The following is a 19,727-nucleotide window of genomic DNA, read 5'->3' as shown; positions in this document are numbered from 1 at the left end:
TCATCCCTTTCTCCACTCTGAGTCCATCACAGCCATGTTAAACTGTCATATCTGGTCTGTACAGAAAATCCCTCTGCGCTCACATCCCTCCAATCCAATAAATTCCCTTTTTTTTAGTTTATCCTTCTACAAAAAATCCCCTCTTTCCTGTAAATGTTCCCTGGTTGATCCTGGCTGGAGCAGAGATCCTGGCTGGAGCAGAGATCCTGGCTGGCTCCATCGACATGGTCATCATTCCTCCTCTGCGTTCGTTGGGCTGAAGTAAGGGAGTGGTTGGTAGTTGGGGTAGGTGGGTAGGGGATTGGTAGGCAGGTCAGTTGGTAGTTGGATAGGGTGATAGGTTAGAGGGGGGGTGTGATGGGGATCCGGGTGGGTGGGGGGGGCTACTCGATGACCATGCAGCGTGCCAGGTGTTGTGAGTAGTACTTGAAGAGTTCAGCTGTGGCTCCAGGACAGTTGGTCAACTCCAACTCCTCTAGATCCTGGATCTGGATCAAACCAGATAGACCTGTAGTGGTTAGGAGTGGACAACCTGGGGGGGGGGGGGGGGGGGGGGGGGGGGGCAGAGAGATAGAGAGAGAGGTGGAGAGAGGGGGAAGAGGGAGGGAGAGAGGGAGGGAGAGAAGGAGAAAAATAGGGGTGGAGAGAGAGAGAGGAGAAACAGAGAAAGGGAGGTAGAGAGAGAAGAGAGAGAAAGGAGAAAGAGAGAGATGGGGGAGGGAGGCAGAGAGAGTGACGAAGGAGAAAGAGAGAGATGGGGGAGGTAGAGAGAGTGGAGGGAGGTAGAGAGAGGAGAAAGAGAACAGGAACACAAGTCAGACTAATATAGTAGATGGTATAGTCTGACTTGTGTTTCTAATATAGTCAATCACTCTATCCTATCTATTATATCCATTCTATCCTTCTATCTATTCTATCATTCTATAATTGTATCTATTATATCCATTCTATCCTTCTATCTATTCTATCATTCTATAATTGTATCTATTATATCCATTCTATCCTTCTATCTATTCTATCGTTCTAAATATTCTATCATTCTAAATATTCTATCATTCTAAATATTCTATCATTCTAAATATTCTATCATTCTAAATATTCTATCATTATATTCATATCGCAATCCAAACATTCCATTCAATCTGAATAAAGAGCTGTCCTGAGATACCAGAGTTGGTCAGCAGGGGGAGGAGTGGTGCAGAGACAGACATCTTAATTGTATGTCCTCTCTCCTCTCCTTGTCAAAACCTTTTGGATGAGAAGGTACAGAGGGGTTGAACCTTCTCATTGAATGGGTTCTGGATGGAGGACGCGGGGAATCAAGGAAATGCAATTAACATTCTCCCCATGGTTGTGTCCCAATTATCTCTCCTTCCTTTCAAAATATGCACTTGTTCCCTTCCCTTCACTGATTTGAAAGGAAATGACTGGTAGAAATATGGTGGAAACTCCCACTAGCCCATGTCTCCACCAATCCAATGCTTTCAGATTTGTGGGAAGTAGTAAACGGGTGTACAATCCAGGAGAAAGGACATATTATTAGGAAACACCCCCTGTGTGTATGACTGCTTCTCAATAGTCTACACAATGCTTCCTCTCCTCACACACACATTGTAATGTACTGTAGCCTGTAGTCAGAGATTATTAATGTACTGTAGCCTGTAGTCAGAGATGATTAATGTACTGTAGCCTGAGATGTCAGAGATGATTAATGTACTGTAGTCTGTAGTCAGAGATGATTAATGTACTGTAGTCAGAGATGATTCATACACTGTAGCCTGTAGTCAGAGATGATTCATGTACTGTAGCCTGTAGTCAGAGATGATTAATGTACTGTAGCCTGTAGTCAGAGATTATTAATGTACTGTAGTCTGTAGTCAGAGATGATTCATACACTGTAGTCTGTAGTCAGAGATGATTCATGCACTGTAGTCAGAGATGATTCATACACTGTAGCCTGTAGTCAGAGATGATTCATGCACTGTAGCCTGTAGTCAGAGATGATTAATGTACTGTAGTCAGAGGTGATTAATGTACTGTAGTCAGAGGTGATTAATGTACTGTAGTCTGTAGTCAGAGATGATTCATGCACTGTAGTCAAAGATGATTCATACACTGTAGCCTGTAGTCAGAGATGATTAATGTACTGTAGTCTGTAGTCAGAGATGATTCATGCACTGTATCCTGTAGTCAGAGATGATTAATGCACTGTAGTCAGAGATTACTAATGTACTGTAGTCAAAGATGATTCATACACTGTAGTCTGTAGTCAGAGATGATTAATGTACTGTAGTCTGTAGTCATAGATGATTAATGTACTGTAGACTGTAGTCAGAGATGATTAATGTACTGTAGTCAAAGATGATTCATACACTGTAGTCTGTAGTCAGAGATGATTAATGTACTGTAGCCTGTAGTCAGATGATATACTGAACTCTCTCCTTCTATAGAATACCATGTAGATTTACCCAGCCAGGTAGAGGAAGAGTGTGTGTGTGTGTGTGTGTGTGTGTGTGTGTGTGTGTGTGTGTGTGTGTGTGTGTGTGTGTGTGTGTGTGTGTGTGTGTGTGTGTGTGTGTGTGTGTGTGTGTGTGTGTGTGTGCGTGTTGGTTCTTTTGAAGTTTCCTCAGTATGGATCAGAAGGAGGACATGTCAGCTCCTGTGTCATGGATTATCTCTGTCCCTGTTCAGACTATCTGCCTTTGGAATGGAGGGATTATAGCAGACAGGAAGAGAGAGGGAACGACTGAGTGATGATGATAAAACCAAATGCCAGTAGTTCCTATGAGTGCCTTCCGAAAGTATTCAGACCCCTGGACCTTTTTCACATTTTCTGACGTTACAGCCTTATTCTAAAATGGATTTGAAAGAAAAAAACAAAAAAACAGAAATACCTTATTTACATAAGTATTCAGACCCTTTGCTATGAGACTCTAAATTGAGCTCAGGTGCATCCTGTTTCCATTGATCATCCTTGAGATGTTTCTACAACTTGATTGGAGTCCAGCTGTGGTAAAATCAGTTGATTGGACATGATTTGGAAAGGCACACACCTGTCTATATAAGGTCCAACAGTTGACAGTGCATGTCAGAGCAAAAACCAAGCCATGAGGTCGAAGGAATTGCCCGTAGAACTTGAAGACAGGATTGTGTTGAGGCACAGATCTGGGGAAGGGTAAAATAATAAATTCTGCAGCATTGAAGGTCCCCAAGAACACAGTGGCCTCCATCATTCTTCAATGGAAGAAGTTTGGAACCACCAAGACTCTTCCAAGAGCTGGCTGGCCAACCAGAGCAATCGGGGGAGAAGGGCCTTGGTCAGGGAGGTGACCAAGAACCCAATGATCACTCTGACAGAGCTCCAGAGTTCCTCTGTGGAGATGGGAGAACCTTCCAGAAGGTCAACCATCTCTGCAGCACTCCACCAATCAGGCTTTATGGTAGAGTGGCCAGACAGAAGCCACTCCTCAGTAAAAGACACATGACAGCCTGCTAAAAGTTTGTCAAAAGGCACCTAAAGACTCTCAGACCATGAGAAACAAGATTCTCTGGTCTGATGAAACCAAGATTGAACTCTTTGGCCTGAATGCCAAGCGTCACGTCTGGAGGAAACCTGGCACCATCCCTACAGTGAAGCATGGTGGTGGCAGCATCATGCTGTGGGAATGTTTTTCAGCGGCAGAGACTGGGAGACTAGTCAGGATTGAGGGAAAGATAAACGGCACAAAGTACAGAGAGATCCTTGATGAAAACCTGCTGCAGAGCTTCCAACAGGACAACACACAGCACACAGCCAAGATAACTCGGGAATGGCTTTGGGACAAGTCTCTGAATGTCCTTGAGTGGCCCAGCCAGAGTCCGGACTTGAACCCGATCGAACATCTCTGGAGAGACCTGAAAATAGATGCGCAGCAACGCTCCCCATCCAACCTGACAGAGCTTGAAAGGATCTGCAGAGAAGAATGGGAGAAACTCCCCAAATACAGGTGTGCCAAGCTTGTAGCGTCATACCCAAGAAGACTCGAGGCTGTAATCGCTGACAAAGGTGCTTCAACAAAGTACTGAGTAAAGGGTCTGAATACTTATGTAAATGTCATATTTGCTAAAATCTCTAAAAACCTGTTTTTGCTTTGTCATTATGGGGTATTGTGATGTCATTATGGGGTATTGTGATGTCATTATGGGGTATTGTGATGTCATTATGGGGTATTGTGATGTCATTATGGGGTATTGTGATGTCATTATGGGGTATTGTGATGTCATTATGGGGTATTGTGATGTCATTATGGGGTATTGTGTGTAGATTGATGGGGGGGGGCAATTTAATCCAGTTAGAATAAGGCTGTAACGTAAGAAAATGTGGAAAAAGTCAAGGGGTCTGAATACTTTCTGAATGCCCTGTATATCTACCAGGTAAATACTTGCTACTGTAACAGTATTATAGTAAATGGTGAGTTAGTGGTAAGTAAGTGCAGGGCCGGGTTACCAAACGGGCACGCAGGGCACATTCCCAGGGGCCCGACTTCCATGGGGCCCCACTAATCTCTCAAATAGCATAAGAACACCATGGCAAAATGTGTTGAATTTAAACTGCTCATCAGATTACACAGACCCACAAAGAATTCAATTTTTGTTGTTGTTGATAAACTCCCATATCTACTGGGTGAAATACCACAGTGTGCCATCACAGCAGCAAGATGTGTGACCTGTTGCCACAAGAAAAGGGCAACCAGTGAAGAACAAACACCATTATAAATACAACCCATATTTATTTATTTTCCCTTTTGTACTTTAACACATCGCTACAACAGTGTATACAGACATAATATGACTTCTGAAATGTCTTTATTCTTTTGGGAAAGAGACAGAGAGAGAGACAGAGAATACCAGCGAGAGAGAGAGAGAGAGAGAGACAGAGAGAGAGACAGAGAAAACCTGCGAGAGAGAGACAGAAAGAGACAGAGAGACAGAAAGAGAGAGAGACAGACAGAGAATACCAGCGAGAGAGAGACAGAGAGAGAGAGAGAGAGAGAGAGAGACAGAGAGAGAGAAAACCTGTGAGAGAGAGACAGAAAGAGACAGAGAGACAGAAAGAGAGAGAGACAGAGACAGAGAATACCTGCGAGAGAGAGAAGACGCAGACTCCTCATGCCAAACAGGTGCTGTAGCCCAAAGTCCTGCACCTATACACAGATAAACACACAAACAAACACACACACACAGAGAGAGAAAACATTAATTAAAACTGAGCAGGTCTTATTAGATAGACAGCAGCAGGACTGGTCTGATAGTCTGAGCAGGTCTTACTCCTCATTAATGAGTTATTAGATAAACAGCAGCAGGTCTTACTCCTTCATTAGACAAATGCTTGTCTACAGGAGTGTGTAGGGTCTAGGGTGTAGGGTCTAGGGTGTAGTGTATTAGTATAAAGGGTGTAGTGTATTAGTATATAGGGTGTAGTGAGGGTGTAGTGTATTAGGATATAGGGTGTAGGGTCTAGGGTGTAGTGAGGGTGTAGTGTATTATTATAAAGGGTGTAGGGTCTAGGGTGTAGAGTGTAGTGTATTAGGATATAGGGTGTAGGGTCTAGGGTGTAGTGAGGGTGTAGTGTATTAGTATATAGGGTGTAGGGTCTAGGGTGTAGTGAGGGTGTAGTGTATTAGTATATAGGGTGTAGGGTCTAGGGTGTAGTGAGGGTGTAGTGTATTATTATAAAGGGTATAAAGGGCAATTCCCCAACATGACAAAAACCTTTTCATTTAATTTTTTATTGTTTGACATAAAAGACTGTAAAAACACCAGCAAAGCAGCTCCAATTGATTTTAATTTAGTAAATCTGTTCCAACTTATTCACAATTTATTTTGTCCAGTTTATTAGGTACACCACCCACGAAAATGGTTCGCTCCTACAGACAGTGCGTTACGTGGTCGTGGCTTACTATATAAAGCAGGCAGACAGGCATCAAGGCATTCAGTAACTGTTTGACTGAAAATTATAATGGCCTAAAACAAGCGACAGTGTCTAGGGTTTACCGAGAATGGTGTGAAGAAAAGTGAAAAAACTGTCAGCGGCAGTCCTTTGGGCGACAACAACTAATTGATGAAAGAGAATGGCAAGAATCATGCAAGCTGACAGGCGGAGCCACAAACAGGCAAATAACGGAGCAGTACAACAGTGGTGTGCAGAACGGCATCTCAGAACGGACAACTCGTCAGTCCTTGTCACGGACGGGCTATTGCAGCAGACGACCACACCGGGTTCAACTCCTATCAGCTAAAAACAAGGAAGTGTCTCCATTTGACACGTGTTCACCAACACTGGACCACTGAGGAGTGGAAAACCATTGCCTGGTCCAATTGAATTCCAGTTCCTGTTGCGTCATGCTGATGGCAGAGTCAGGATTTGGCGTAAGCAGCATGAGTCCATGGCCCCGTCCTGCCTGGTGTCAACAGTACAGGCTGATGGCAGAGTCAGGATTTGGTATAGCAGCATGAGTCCATGGCCCCGTCCTGCCTGGTGTCAACAGTACAGGCTGATGGCAGAGTCAGGATTTGGTATAGCAGCATGAGTCCATGGCTCCATCCTGCCTGGTGTCAACAGTACAGGCTGATGGCAGAGTCAGGATTTGGTATAGCAGCATGAGTCCATGGCCCCGTCCTGCCTGGTGTCAACAGTACAGGCTGATGGCAGAGTCAGGATTTGGTATAGCAGCATGAGTCCATGGCCTCATCCTGCCTGGTGTCAACAGTACAGGCTGATGGCAGAGTCAGGATTTGGTGTAAGCAGCATGAGTCCATGGCCCCATCCTGCCTGGTGTCAACAGTACAGGCTGATGGCAGAGTCAGGATTTGGCGTAAGCAGCATTAGTCCATGGCCCCATCCTGCCTGGTGTCAACAGTACAGGCTGATGGCAGAGTCAGGATTTGGCGTAAGCAGCATGAGTCCATGGCCCCATCCTGCCTGGTGTCAACAGTACAGGCTGGTGGTGGTGGTGTACTGGTGTGGAGAATGTTTTACTGGCACACGTTAGGTCACTTGATACCAATTGAGCAACGTTTCCATGCCCCGAAGAATTACTAGATGGCTGTATCTAATAAACTGACAACTAAGTGTATGTGATTCTTACAAAGGTTTGAAATGATACCAATTGAGCAACGTTTCGATGCCCCAAAGAATTCGGGCTGTTCTGGACGCAAAGTGTCCGACCAGGTACTAATAAACTGGCCACTAAGTGTATATGATTCTTACAAAGGTTTGAAATGGTTGTGTTTTAGTCCAATATTATATCTGTTTGAGCTTCTTGAGGTCAATTTGCAGTCTACAAATGATTTGTAATTATGTTCCTGGGTGAATCTAGTTGATGATCCCTGGTCTAAGGGTCTAGTGTGTACTGTACCTGACAGCACCAGCGCAGGTAGAGACTCCTCAAAGAAGACATGGTGGACAGGTAACCTAGACCTGTATCTGTAATCCTCACACATCTGGAGAAAGAGAGAGAGAAAGAAAGAGAAAGAGAGACCATAATGATACTTTTCATACTATACTGGTTTTCCTTCTGAAATAATGTAGTATAGGCCTTTACTCAACAGATCCCAGACCCCCCCACCACACACACTATACTACTACCCACTATACTACACACCACTATACTACACACCACTATACTACACTCCACACTACTATACTCCACACTACTATACTCCACACTACTATACTCCACACTACTATGCTACACACCACTATACTCCACACTACTATGCTACACACTACTATACTACACTACGATACCACACACCCCTATACTACCACCTACAATACTCCACACTACTATACTACACCCTACTATACTACACCACTATACTACACACCCCTATACTACCACCTATACCCTACTATAGTACACACGACCATACTACACACTACCATACTACACACTACTATACTCTACTCTACTACACTCTACTATGCTCCACTCCACTCTACTATACTATACTCCACTCTACTCTACTATACTCTACTATACTCCACTCTACTATACTATACTCCACTCTACTATACTCCACTCCACTATACTATACTCCACTCTACTATACCCCACTATACTATACTCCACTCTACTATACTATACTCCACTCTACTATACTATACTCCACTCTACTCCACTCCACTATACTATACTCCACTCTACTATACTACACTATACTATACTCCACTCTACTATACTATACTCCACTCTACTATACTATGCTCCACTCTACTATACTACACTATACTCCACTCCACTATACTATACTATACTCCACTCTACTATACTATACTCCACTCTACTATACTACACTATACTACTATACTACACTATACTATACTCCACTCTACTATACTCCACTATACTCCACTCTACTCTACTATACTATACTCCACTCTACTATACTATACTCCACTCTACTATACTATACTCCACTCTACTATACTACACTATACTCCACTCCACTCTACTATGCTATACTCCACTCTACTATACTATACTATACTCCACTCTACTATACTATACTCCACTCTACTATACTATACTCCACTCCACTCTACTATACTCCACTCTACTATACTATACTATACTCCACTCCACTCTACTATACTATACTATACTCCACTCCACTCTACTATACTATACTATACTCCACACTACTATACTACACTCCACTCCACTCTACTACATTCTACTATACTCCACCCTCACCTGTCCAGTACCAGGTCCTCTAGTTTGTGGAGGTCACAGGCGATGTACTCCAGGGCCATGTCAGTGATGCGTGGGCACCAGGAGAGGTCCAGGCTCCGCAGCTTCCTCAGATTCTCTGCTACCAGCTCCACCCCGTCATCAGTGATTTTAGAGCAGCCTGACAGGCTCAGAGCCGTGAGGTTAGGCAGGCTGTGGACCATGTTAACCACACCATGGTTGGTGATTTCCCAACACGAGTGGAGACGCAGCGTGTGAGTGGTGTAGCCCTGAGGGAGGGAGGGAGGGAGGGAGGGAGGGAGGGAGGGAGGGAGGGAGCAAGAGACAGGGAGAAAGAGAGAGAGAGAAAGAGAGAGAGAGGTTTAGGATTATATCTCTGAACTCATCATGAGACCACAGTAATCTGAGCTCATCATGAGACCACAGTAATCTGAACTCATCATGAGAGACCACAGTAATCTGAACTCCTCATGAGAGGACCACAGTAATCTGAACTCATCATGAGAGGACCACAGTAATCTGAACTCCTCATGAGAGGACCACAGTAATCTGAACTCATCATGAGGGACCACAGTAATCTGAACTCATCATGAGAGACCACAGTAATCTGAACTCATCATGAGAGACCACAGTAATCTGAACTCATCATGAGAGACAACAGTAATTTGAACTCATCATGAGAGACCACAGTAATCTGAACTCATCATGAGACCACAGTAATCTGAACTCATCATGAGAGGACCACAGTAATCTGAACTCATCATGAGAGACCACAGTAATCTGAACTCATCATGAGACCACAGTAATCTGAACTCATCATGAGAGACCACAGTAATCTGAACTCATCATGAGAGGACCACAGTAATCTGAACTCATCATGAGAGACCACAGTAATCTGAACTCATCATGAGAGGACCACAGTAATCTGAACTCCTCATGAGAGACCACAGTAATCTGAACTCATCATGAGAGACCACAGTAATTTGAACTCATCATGAGAGACCACAGTAATCTGAACTCATCATGAGAGGACCACAGTAATCTGAACTCCTCATGAGAGACCACAGTAATCTGAACTCATCATGAGAGACCACAGTAATCTGAACTCATCATGAGAGACCACAGTAATCTGAACTCATCATGAGAGACCACAGTAATTTGAACTCATCATGAGAGACCACAGTAATCTGAACTCATCATGAGAGACCACAGTAATCTGAACTCATCATGAGAGACCACAGTAATCTGAACTCATCATGAGAGGACCACAGTAATCTGAACTCATCATGAGAGACCACAGTAATCTGAACTCATCATGAGAGACCACAGTAATCTGAACTCATCATGAGAGGACCACAGTAATCTGAACTCATCATGAGAGGACCTAGCCTTTCAGTGACCCCTCTCTTGACAGTGAAGGAAAAACTGGTTAATTTCCTGCAATTCTACACATTTTGCCATGGAGCGGAGAGAAGACTTTCCAATTTTATAACTAATTTCATGCAATTCTACTCGTTTTTTTACATGACATTTGATGATCAATGGGGGCCCCTCCGGCCGGTAGGGGAACTGATCTGCGGGCCTACAGAGAGGACGGAGAGAGGGGGAAGGGAAGAAGTGTGTGTGTGTGTACCAGTAGCTGTGTGCCCTCTATAACAGCGTAGGATTGTAACCTACCTGTTTGGCTGTGAAGTAAGCCATGGCTGTGTCGGTTACGTGGTAGGCCTGCAGGCTGAGCTCTGACAGGTTGGGCAGTAGCTGTGAGATGGCAGCGATAGCGTCGTCTGCTACATTGATACAGTCGCTGACGCTGAGCGAGGTGAGCCGTGCGTTCAGGCTGGACCACAGACCGGCCTCCGTGAAGTCATTACAACCGGCCAACTCCAGGTGCATCAGACCCTGCATCTGTTCCAGCATCACCTACACACACACACCACAGAGAATACACACTGAGTTTAAAGAATACACACACCCCTATCCAGCATCACCTACACACACACCTATCCAGCATCACCTACACACACACCTATCCAGCATCACCTACACACACCTCAGAGAACACACACTGAGTTTACAGAATACACACACACCTATCCAGGATCACCTACACACACACACCTATCCAGCATCACCTACACACACACACCTATCCAGGATCACCTACACACACACACCTATTCAGCATCACCTACACACACACACCTATCCAGCATCACCTACACACACACACCTATCCAGCATCACCTACACACACACACCCTTATCCAGCATCACCTACACACACACACCCTTATCCAGCATCACCTACACACACACACACCCTTATCCAGCATCACCTACACACACATACCCTTATCCAGGATCACCTACACACACAAACCCCTATCCAGCATCATCTACACACACATACCCCTATCCAGGATCACCTACACACACATACCCTTATCCAGCATCACCTACACACACAAACCCTTATCCAGCATCACCTACACACACATAACCTTATCCAGGATCACCTACACACACACACACACACACACACACACACACACACACACACCACAGAGAACGCACACTGAGTTTACACCGATACAACTCTGATATAACTCTGACACTAAAGTGCCTTCGGAAAGTATTCAGACCCCTTGACTTTTTCCACATTTTGTTACGTTACAGCCTTATTCTAATATTGATTAAATAGTTTTTTTCCCTCATCAAGCTACACACAATATCCAATAATGACGAACGACGATTTTCGCCAAATGTATTAAAAATCAGCGCTCTGGAGCAGGTTTTCATCAAGGATCTCTCTGTACTTTGCTCCATTCATCTTTCCCTCAATCCTGACTAGTCTCCCAGTCCCTGCAGGTAAAAAACATCCCACATAGCATGATGCTGCCACCACCATGCTTCACTGTAGGGATGGTGCCGGGTTTCCTCCAGACGTAACGCTTGGCATTCAGGCCAAAGAGTTCAATCTTGGTTTCATCAGACCAGAGAATCTTGTTTCTCATGGTCTGAGAGTCCTTTAGGTGCCTTTTGGCAAACTCCAAGCTGGCTGTGGTGTGCCTTTTACTGAGGAGTGAATTCCATCTGGCCACTCTAACAATCAGGCCTAATTTGTGGAGTGCTTCAGAGATGGTTGTCCTTCTGGAAGATTCTCCCATCTCCACAGAGGATCTCTGGAGCTCTGTCAGAGTGATCATTGGGTTCTTGGTCACCTCCCTGATCAAGGCCCTTCTCCCCTGATTGCTCTGTTTGGCCGGGCAGCCAGCTCTAGGAAGAGTCTTGGTGGTTCCAAACTTCTTCCATTTAAGAATGATGGAGGCTACTGTGTTCTTGGGCACCTTCAATGCTGCATAAACGTTTTGGTTCCCTTCCCCAGATCTGTGCCTCAACACAATCCAGTCTCTGAGCTCTATAGACAATTTCTTTGACCTCATGTCTTGGTTTTTGCTCTGACATGCACTGTCAACTGTGGGGCCTTATATAGACAGGTGTGTGCCTTTCCAAATCATGTCCATCAATAGAATGTACCACAGCTGGACTCCAGTCAAGTTGAAGAAACATCTCAAGGATGATCAATGGAAACAGGATGCACCTGAGTTCAATTTACAGTCTCATAGCAAAGGGTCTGAATACTTATGTAAATAAGGTATTTCTGTTTTTTCTTTTGAATACATTTGCAAAAATTTCTAAAAACATGTTTTGCTTATTTGACCTTTATTTAACTAGGCAAGTCAGTTAAGAACAAATTCTTATTTTCAATGACGGCCTAGGAACAGTGGGTTATAACTGCCTTGTTCAGGGGCAGAACGACAGATTGTTACCTCGTCAGCTCAGGGATTCGATCTAGCTACCTTTCAGTTACTAGTCCAATGCTCTAACCACTAGACTACCTGCCGCCCCATTAGTCATTATGGGCTATTGTGTGTAGATTGATGAGGATTTTTTTAAATCCATTTTAGAATAAGGCTGTAACATAACAAATGTGCAAATGAGCCACATCCGGTACCATACTTCCTGTAACACTGACCATCAGCTCATCTCATCAACACCACACCCACAACAATATCCCTGACAATAAGGTGCACATTTTCCCCTCGCAAAGACCTCTGCACTATGAACTAACTCATAGGCAACATTCTAAATAACCGGGGCTCCAATACTGAACCTCACGATTGTGTTGAATGTGGCCTGTTAATCACACTGTAACTAAATCTTCGGTTTTAACAAAAAATTCAAACATAATTCACGCAGCAGATTATATTTTCACTAAGAGTTCGTTAAGCTCACAGCGCAGGTGTCTTAGCGATAGGAAAATGTCACCTTCAGTGTACTCGATGCACAATTATTTATTGAAATGTCAGTGCTAGTTCATGTTGCCTTTTCACAGTCCGTGACAGTTTTTAAAACAGTGTCTCTCTTGCTAATCTGACAGACTGGCTGTGCCCTACGAGGTTATGGGCCATACAGTGCTGTGTGCCAATAGAGGTGGAATGAACAGTAGTCCATACTCACACCACCACCACAGTAGTCCATACTCACAACACCACCACAGTAGTCCATACTCACAACACCACCACAGTAGTCCATACTCAAAACACCACCACAGTAGTCCATATTCACACCACCACCACAGTAGTCCATACTCACACCACCACCACAGTAGTCCCATACTCACAACACCACCACAGTAGTCCATATTCACAACGCCACAACAGTAGTCCATACTCACACCACCACCACAGTAGTCTATACTCACACCACCACCACAGTAGTCCATACTCACAACACCACCACAGTAGTCCATACTCACAACACCACCACAGTAGTCCATACTCACACCACCACCACAGTAGTCCATACTCACAACACCACCACAGTAGTCCATACTCACACCACCACCACAGTAGTCCATACTCACACCACCACCACAGTAGTCCATATTCACAACACCACCACAGTAGTCCATACTCACACCACCACCACAGTAGTCCATACTCACACCACCACCACAGTAGTCCATACTCACACCACCACAGTAGTCCATACTCACACCACCACCACAGTAGTCCATACTCACACCACCACCACAGTAGTCCATACTCACACCACCACCACAGTAGTCCATATTCACAACACCACCACAGTAGTCCATACTCACACCACCACCACAGTAGTCCATATTCACAACACCACCACAGTAGTCCATACTCACACCACCACCACAGTAGTCCATACTCACACCACCACCACAGTAGTCCATATTCACAACACCACCACAGTAGTCCATACTCACAACGCCCCCACAGTAGTCCATACTCACAACAACACCACAGTAGTCCATACTCACAACGCCACCACAGTAGTCCATACTAACACCACCACCACAGTAGTCCATACTCACAACACCACCACAGTAGTCCATACTCACAACACCACCACGGTAGTCCATACTCACAACACCACCACAGTAGTCCATACTCACAACAATACCACAGCAGTCCATACTCACAACAACACCACAGTAGTCCATACTCACAACGCCCCCACAGTAGTCCATACTCACAACAACACCACAGTAGTCCATATTCACAACACCACCACAGTAGTCCATACTCACACCACCACCACAGTAGTCCATACTCACACCACCACCACAGTAGTCCATATTCACAACACCACCACAGTAGTCCATACTCACAACACCCCCACAGCAGTCCATACTCACAACAATACCACAGCAGTCCATACTCACAACAATACCACAGCAGTCCATACTCACAACACCACCACAGTAGTCCATATTCACAACACCACCACAGTAGTCCATATTCACAACACCACCACAGTAGTCCATACTCACAACACCACCACAGTAGTCCATACTCACAACACCACCACAGTAGTCCATATTCACAACACCACCACAGTAGTCCATACCCACAACACCACCACAGTAGTCCATACTCACAACACCACCACAGTAGTCCATACTCACACCAACACCACCACAGAGAAGCAGGGTGGATTGTTGACTATTCTGATTCCATGTATGAGGGGTGTTTTGGAATGGAATGCCAAGTCACTGTACCAAACCTTTTCACCTTCGGTGATGCTGTGTTTACATAGACAATCAGAAACTCAGGTATGCTATTGTTATTATAATAGACAATGGTTGGATTGCATTTACAGCACACTGCACTCCTGTGACATCTCACATTTCATAGATACTCATGTTCATTCTACTCACTCTATCGATTGTTTACCTGTTGGGGATAAACGTTCCACAGATCTAGGACCAGCTCACCAGCCTCAAACACTAACCTTAACCATTAACCATTCTAATAGAATATCTCTCCTCTCTCTGTCCCATGATCATGTGACCAGTGAGCAAGGTCATGTGATGTGACATTCCACATTCCATGTGATCCCTGGTGACCTAGTTGACATGGTGCCCAGCTACAGCGGAATCCAGCTCGCCCAGTGACTGTTACTAGGTTACGCAGCGGTGGGGTGGCAGGCTTTCCGAGTTCAGGGAGTGCATTGTGTTGATATTGATGCTGAGGATTAACAAAAGTAACGAGCTATATTACTATAAAGTAACACGTTATATTACTATAAAGTAAGACGTTATATTACTATAAAGTAACACGTTATATTACTATAAAGTATTGCGTTATATTACTATAAAGGAAGACGCTATATTACTATAAAGTAACACGTTATATTACTATAAAGTAACACGTTATATTACTATAAAGTAACACGTTATATTACTATAAAGTAACATGTTATATTACTATAAAGTATTGTGTTATATTACCATAAAGTAACGCGTTATATTACTATAAAGTATTGTGTTATATTACTATAAAGTAAGGTGTTATATAACTATAAAGTATTGCGTCATATTACTATAAAGTAAGGTGTTATATTACTATAAAGTATTGTTGTCACGTCCTGACCATTAATAGGGGTTATTTGTTATTATAGTTTGGTCAGGACGTGGCAGGGGTTATTTGTTTTATATGGTTTGGGGGGTTATGTGTATGTAGATGGGTATTGTATTTATGTGTTCCGGGGTTTTTGGTATATGTTCTTGTGTTGGTGTTCTAGGTTTTTCTAGTTTGTGTATTTCTTTGTTGGTCTGTGTGGCTCTCAATCAGGAACAGCTGTACATCGTTGTTCCTGATTGAGAGTCATATTTAGGGAGCTTGTTTTCACCTGTTTGATTGTGGGTAATTGTTTTTGCACTGCTTGTAGTTATAGCCTGCAAAACTGTTTCCTGTCGTGTTTTCGCTATTTTCTTGTTTTTCCGTGTTCACGTGTTTAATGAAATATGATGATGAGCACGCAACCCGCTGCGCCTTGGTCTCATCTATACGACAGCCGTGACAGAACTACCCACCAACCAAGGACCAAGCAGCGGGGTAAGGAGCAACACCTACTCCACCTGCTGGTCAGGACGTGACAGCCTTGGTCTAATCTATACGACAGCCGTGACAGAACTACCCACCAACCAAGGACCAAGCAGCGGGGTAAGGAGCAACACCTACTCCACCTGCTGGTCAGGACGTGACAGCCTTGGTCTAATCTATACGACAGCCGTGGCAGAACTACCCACCAACCAAGGACCAAGCAGCGGGGTAAGGAGCAACACCTACTCCACCTGCTGGTCAGGACGTGACAGCCTTGGTCTAATCTATACGACAGCCGTGACAATTGTGTTATATTACTATTAAGTATTGCGTTATATTACTATAAAGTATTGCGTTATATTACTATAAAGTATTGTGTTATATTACTATAAAGTAACATGTTATATTACTATAAAGTAACACGTTATATTACTATAAAGTAACGTGTTATATTACTATAAAGTAACACGTTATATTACTATAAAGTAATGTGTTATATTACTATAAAGTAACGTGTTATATTACTATAAAGTAACGTGTTATATTACTATAAAGTAACACGTTATATTACTATAAAGACGCCATATTCCTATACGACACTACTTCTGTCCAGGGCCCATAGGGCTTCACAGCATCACTGTAGGACAGCAATGAGGATTGATCCCATCTCTACAGTAAGCCTGTTTACACCCTTTACTGTAGGACTAATGGAAGTTACATCTACTGTAGGACTAATGGAAGTTACATCTACTGTAGGACACATTGTTGGGTTCCTGTGTGGCTCAGTTGGAAGAGCAAGGCGCTTGCAATGTCATCGTGATGGGTTTGATTCCCGCTGGGGTCATCCATATGAAATTGCATGCACACACTACTGTAAGTCCCTTTTCCTCAGGGACTCTCGGACGCTTCACAGTTTTACTGCAGCCCTGAACTAGCTCACCTGATTCAAGTAGGGCTTGATGATTAGTTGATGATTAGTTGATGATTAGTTGATGATTAGTTGATGATTAGTTGATGATTAGTTGATGATTAGTTGATCATTAGTTGATGATTAGTTGATGATTAGTTGATGACCAGTTGAATCAGGTGCTAGCTGGGGAATAGATCAAATCCCTGGACAGGCTTGTCCCCAAGGAGAGGTTGGAGAAAGGCTGTGCTGAATGACATGTTTGTGTTCACATGACTGTAACTATATAAGAACCTCCGTGCCCGGCATCCTACCCCCGCCTTCCCTACCCTACGCTACCACCTTGACCCCCTCAACCCCCTGGGTCCCTTGCCCACCGCAGCTTCTCTCCTGGGTCCAGACCTGGACCACAGCCCCCTGACAGTATATATATATATGACAAAGACTCACCTCCAGGCCTGCGTCTGTGATGGTGGATCTCTTCAGACTGACCGACTTCACCCCCTTCTTGGACAGGGGGTAGTTATCAATGAACTCACAAATGTCCAGGTCCGAAACTCCCACCAGACAGAACGCCTGGAACCCTCTGAGAGCGAAGGCCTGCAGGCTGACAAACTCCTTCTCTCCGCTGGGGAGCAGGGCGTACAGCTCCTTGGCGTGGAGGATGGGCGTGACACCCTCCCAGAACTTAGGCTGGTACAGCACCTTCCTCCAGGTCCTACACACCTGGGCCAGGACACACTTCTCAGCCGTGGTGAAGTACCACAGCAGCCTGTTGAGCAGCTTCTCATCCAGGGCCAGCTGGCGCTCCAGGGGCAGCAGAAGGGCCAGAGGCAGGGTGAGGGGAAGGTGAGGCTTGGGTAAGGTGAGGGGGACCTGGCGCAGCGGGGGTTTGAGGACCATCAGGGGGCTGTGGTCCAGGTCTGGACCCAGGGGGTTGAGGGGGTCCAGGTGGTAGGGTAGGGAAGGCGGGGGTAGGATGCCAGGCACGGAGGACGACTGGCACAGGCGGTTCTTGGCGGCGGGCGTGCCCTTGGTGATGCTGGCGCTGCCCAGACCGTTGGGCTGAGGGGGGAGCTTGACCATGCCGTTTCTCGGGACACACGGAGACTTGAGCTCGCTGGGGGTCGACATGTTCAACATTGGGAACCTAGGAGGAGGGAGAGAGAATGAATTCATGGTAAACATTGGATCAGAGAGAGAGGGGGGGGGGGTAGTGATCTGGCCCTCATACCATCATGGCTACCTAATCATCCCCAGCTTCCAATTGGCTCATTCATCTCATTCATCTCCCCTTCCACTATTCACCAGGTTGTTGCTGTGAATGAGAATGTGTTCTCAGTCAACTTACCTGGTAAAATAAATATACATTTAACACATTGTCTATGGACCTGCCTGTCTGTCACTCAAGGGACTGAGTAGATAAACACCACTAGGCAGTTCTATGTAGATAGCTGAGCTGCAGACTACCGTTTCCCAAAACCTGTGTGCTTGATGTTGGAGAGCCTCGCTGTTATGTACAATATAGCCTGCACTCAAACAGACACGATTTCTGGGCAAACAAAGCATTTTTTCGTTTGAATAATTCACAGAACACTTGGCGACACTCCCTTGGCAGGCTTGCATTAGAAATAGAGCGGTTGTTTATAGTGGCAGGGCCTATATCTAAGCAAGCATCCTACTAGGCTAGCCTACAATATTACGTAATGCCGATGGCACAGTAGCACAGCAGTAAGTTACAATAGGACGTGTTTACTTTGAATAAAGATACCAAGGCCAAACATAAACAGTTTATATCGATGGCTGATGCTGAGAGGTGTAACGTTGGCGCCTTATCAACAATCATCGCAGATAAAATAAGCTCTATGCATCCTTCATTGTCAAAACCTTCAGATACAGTCGGTATCGTTATTCATAGGATATCGACAACTATACAATAAATAGCATTTCCGTCATCAAATAGTGTCTATGACTGCCGACAGTAACCTAGGCTATAGGCTACACCATCAGATGTTAGCCTTGGGCTATTACAAACGGATAGTATATTAAACCCATTTCACTCTGCTTGTGATTGGTCCAATATTCGGTTTGTGTTGCACGTAACACATATCGGTGTAATAGAGCTGAAACGGGAATAAGCGATGCTGCAGCAGAAAAGCTAACCGAAGGAAGGGATGGCTATTCTCCCGTCCCTTCTCGTCCTCTCCCTCCCTCCCTCCCGCTCTCTCGCACCGCTAAACAAAAAAAATACCATTGCAGTGCTCCGGCCAGCATGAATCTGCATTGCACTGCTCTTACCTTTAGACTGAACCCCGTCACTTCCCCCGATTGACCCGAAGCCTCGCAAGTCTTTCACCAAACGGAGCTGTATTTTATCGCCAGCATCACCATACTACCAGCAGCATCCACAGGGAATGGCGGAGAGCGGGGGATGTTATTGAACTGTTGTAACTACGACGCGATGCGAATCGTTTGAACGGTGCATCATTTCGTATCGGAAGCGACGAGGACAGAATATAAGGGAATATGCGTGAAATCGGGACGATTGTCCTGTGTTGTTTGTTTCATCGGCGCATCATTCCACGGTGTCAGCGGATATAAATATGTGGGTGCGTTCGAATCAGTGTCAGAGAGAGAGAGAGAGAGAGGAGGAGAGAGAGA

General features: G+C 44.8%; 1 protein-coding gene across 2 annotated transcripts; it reads right to left on the bottom strand.

Annotated features, from left to right (window-relative positions):
* Window positions 1-107: 107 nt before the first annotated feature.
* On the bottom strand, window positions 108-19,650 carry LOC115171992 (F-box/LRR-repeat protein 16). Of its 2 annotated transcripts, none has more exons than XM_029729241.1 (7): window positions 19,365-19,650; window positions 17,517-18,216; window positions 10,413-10,655; window positions 8,739-9,004; window positions 7,398-7,482; window positions 5,120-5,183; window positions 108-532 (listed from the first exon to the last, which is right to left on the bottom strand). In XM_029729241.1, exons 2-7 carry the CDS (start codon window positions 18,207-18,209, stop codon window positions 384-386), a joined length of 1,500 nt encoding a protein of 499 aa, XP_029585101.1. In that variant the 5' UTR covers window positions 18,210-18,216; window positions 19,365-19,650; the 3' UTR covers window positions 108-383. The 2 variants fall into 2 exon arrangements, with proteins under 2 accessions (XP_029585101.1, XP_029585102.1); XM_029729242.1 differs by lacking the exon at window positions 108-532 and adding an exon at window positions 2,614-2,700.
* Between the last annotated feature and the right edge of the window lie 77 nt (window positions 19,651-19,727).

Source organism: Salmo trutta, chromosome 32, assembly GCF_901001165.1.
Source record: "Salmo trutta chromosome 32, fSalTru1.1, whole genome shotgun sequence".
NCBI classification, from domain to species: Eukaryota; Metazoa; Chordata; class Actinopteri; order Salmoniformes; family Salmonidae; genus Salmo; species Salmo trutta.
This window is presented reverse-complemented; position numbering and strand designations above follow the sequence as displayed.